The 3,203-nt window shown below is 39.2% G+C and overlaps 1 protein-coding gene across 4 annotated transcripts in view; it reads right to left on the bottom strand.

Moving 5' to 3' along the window:
- Window positions 1-1,226: 1,226 nt before the first annotated feature.
- ECD (ecdysoneless cell cycle regulator) overlaps window positions 1,227-3,203 on the bottom strand; it is a 35,045-nt gene continuing 33,068 nt past the window's right edge. For 3 of the 4 annotated variants that reach the window (XM_049855600.1, XM_049855598.1, XM_049855599.1), the window contains exon 15: window positions 1,228-3,040. In XM_049855600.1, the coding sequence (XP_049711557.1) occupies window positions 3,012-3,040 (29 nt within the window). In that variant the 3' untranslated portion in view covers window positions 1,228-3,011. Of the gene's footprint in view, window positions 3,041-3,203 lie in introns of all 4 variants that reach the window. The other variant, XM_049855602.1, reaches the window with a different exon arrangement.

The following is a 3,203-nucleotide window of genomic DNA, read 5'->3' as shown; positions in this document are numbered from 1 at the left end:
CTCAGGCATCTCATTTTGAACAAATGTGAAAGGTAATATCACAAAAAAAAAAATGTTCACAATATTTAAAATGATTAAAAACATTAAAATATTGTGAGTAAAAGCATATTTTTGTCAGCTGCTTTTTTTAGATCAGCGTGTAATACCTTCCCTTCCTCAGCACGTGTCCATCAACGCCACTATAAATATAAGAAGAGGAAGAATTGGAGGGGTATGGAATGTTTAGTTTCTACAGTTTGGGATAATAGGTTTTGAAATGCAAACTCTGCTATACCGTTCTCCTAATTCCTCCTTGGTCTCTGGAGAGGGAGCACGATGGGGTTATTTCCACCGTCTTTACTTTCATATGGCAAGATATAGTGAGGGCATGTCTGTCTGTTCCATACAGTGACAGGAAAGGAAAAATCAGAGACACTTTATAAGAACACAGTCAGCAGTTGGAACTGTTTTTGTACATCAGACCTGATTCTTTAGGAATATGTAAGGATCACCTTAAAAAAATTTTTTTTCATCTTGGTAATAGATATGTCAGTTATATTAAATATTGAACCTCTATTAATTAAATGGAGCCCTGGTGGCTCAGTGGTTAAGTGTTCCGGCTGCCAACCAAAAGGCTGGCAGTTCGACTCACCAGCCGCTCCTTGGAAACCCTATGGGGCCGTTCTACTCTGTGCTGTAGGGTTGCTGTAAGTCAGAATTGACTCAGCGGCAATGGGTTTGCTTTTTTTGTGTGTGTATTAAATGGAGTCCCTAGGTAGTACAATGGGCTCAGACATAGCAATGACTGTGAGGATGGTGCTGCACCGGGCAGTGTCTCATTCAGTTGTACATAGGGTCGATGGCACCTAACAACAACAGGTAGTACAGTTAATCTGCTCAGCTGCTAACCAAAAGGTTGGAGGTTTGTGTCCACCCAGACGTACCTCGGATGAAAGGCCTGGTGATCTACTTTAGAAAAATTAGCCATTGAAAACCGTATGGAGCAGTTCTACTCGCACACACATGAGGTCACCATGAGTTGGAATCGATGCAACTATTTTTTTGTTTTTTAATTAAATTTAGACAAGCACAGTATCAGTGGAGAGGCATCTCTGGTGAAGCTGTATATGAAGTGCCTTCTAAACCTTTTTTTAAACTTATAAGAATAACCCCACAATTTTACAGTAACTCTTTATGATAGAATTAGCATCATATAAAGCACCAACAATATCCTCTATAAAAAGGTAGCAGTAGGTGAACATTTTGATCAAAAGATTTTATAGAAGAATCCTGATAAAAAGAAATAAGATGCAGAACAGAATTTTAAATTCTCACAGGACCCAGAAGTTTCTGGAGCCACACAGGGTGGATGAACCCCTGAAACTATTGCCCTGAGATAATCTTCAAATCTTAAACCAAAGATATCCAAAGTCTTCTTTAAACCAAATAATAATTTAGCACAACTACTAAAGAATGTCAGCCTTGAGCCTTATGCTTTTTTTTTTTTTAATTGTGCTTTTAGTGGAAGTTTACAGTTCGTTAGTTTCTCATACAAAAATTTATTCACACATTGTTGTGTGACCCTAGTTGCTTCCCTGTAATGTGACAGCACACTCCTCCTTTCTACCCTGGATTTCCTGTGTCCGTTCAACCAGCTTGCATTATGCTCTTTTAAGAACTATCTAAATGGAATCAAATTGACAACAGCAACTCAGAAGACTGGACAGGAACCTTAGTGGGTAGTGAATTTATGTTAATGGAGGAGGAACAATTCAGAAAAGGAGGATGAGGATGGCTGCACGACTCAAAGCATAATCAGTATCACTGAATTGTACGTGTAGAAACTGTTGAGCTGGTATATGTTTTGTTGTGTATATTCTCAACAACAAAACTTAAAAAATGAAGTATCATTAGTGTGTTTTTACTTGCTCACAGCCCAACATATCTACCTGGATCAACTTTTTAGACCCTCTGGTAGGGATCTGACTCAGCCCACTAAGGTGTAGACCACAGACAGTTTCAGCAGTCCAGCCCATATACTGTCTCTGGTGCAAGCTGAATTTACTGTGACCCTTACAAGGGCAAACCAGCGCACCAGAGCAGAACTTTGACCTACATTTCCTAATTTTGACTACAAACTTTTGTTGGGGGTCCTGGGGTACTTGAGAGGGTTGTAGCCAAGAGCACTTCCTGAATTTCAGTGTAGGGCTTGGTCCCCAGCTCACTAGTTGTGGCCATTTGTCAACTTAACCGATTCTTAGCTTTTTGATGGGTCAGACATTCACTGTTAGCAACAGACCTGCCCTGCTTGAGTTCCTTGTCTCCTCATAGTTCTTGTTATTGTAAATGGTATTTTTAATGTTTTTGAGATTAGTAGAACAAATCCCCATATGGAGGCTTGCGTATTGCTCTGATGCCGAACGTGCTTCAGCAGAGCTTCTAGACTAAGATGGACTAGGAAGGAAGCCTTGGTGATCTACTTCTGAAAATCAGCCAGTGAAAACCCTATGCATCACAGTGGTCCGGTCTGCAATCCACCGTCGGGGTGGTGCGGGAACTGGCAGTGTTTTGGGTTCCGCTGTGCATAGTATCAGCATGAGCTGGGGGCTGACTCAGTGGCAGCTAACAATAACAACATAGCCATCGTTATTACCTCGTTTATCCCTTTTTCTTCTTTTTTGGCTTATGTATTTTAAAGCAAATCACAAACATATAATTTTACCCCTACATAATTCAGTATGCATCTCTAATAAATGACCATTTTCTTATATCAGCCAAATGCCACTATCAGGCCTAATGATAATTATTTTGTATTAACTAATATCCAAATTTCCCTTATTATCTCAAAAATGACTATTTATGGTTGGTTGTTCAAATCAGGATCCAAACAAAGTCTACACATTATATTTGTTTGTAGTGTATCTTCTTTTTTCTTTTCCTTTTGTAAGTGCTATTCACTTGTGGAAAAAACTGGGTCAGTTGTTTTGTATTATGTTCTACATTCTGGATTTGCCCGTTACTTCTTCATGTTATCACTCTTTCTTCTCAGATTTTCTGTAAGCTGGAAGATGGGAATAGAGAATAGGATGGGAATAAATAGGTCCACCTTCTTGACAAGAATATTTCTAAAGCAGTACTGTGTACTTCATATTGTATCATATCGGTAAACCAAAAAACCAAACCTATTGCCGTTGAGTCGATTCTAACTCATAGCAATCCTGTAG

The sequence above is a fragment of the Elephas maximus genome, chromosome 16 (assembly GCF_024166365.1).
Source record: "Elephas maximus indicus isolate mEleMax1 chromosome 16, mEleMax1 primary haplotype, whole genome shotgun sequence".
Taxonomy (NCBI): Eukaryota; Metazoa; Chordata; class Mammalia; order Proboscidea; family Elephantidae; genus Elephas; species Elephas maximus.
Note: the sequence above shows the minus strand (reverse complement) of the source record. Positions and strands in the feature narration are given on the sequence as shown.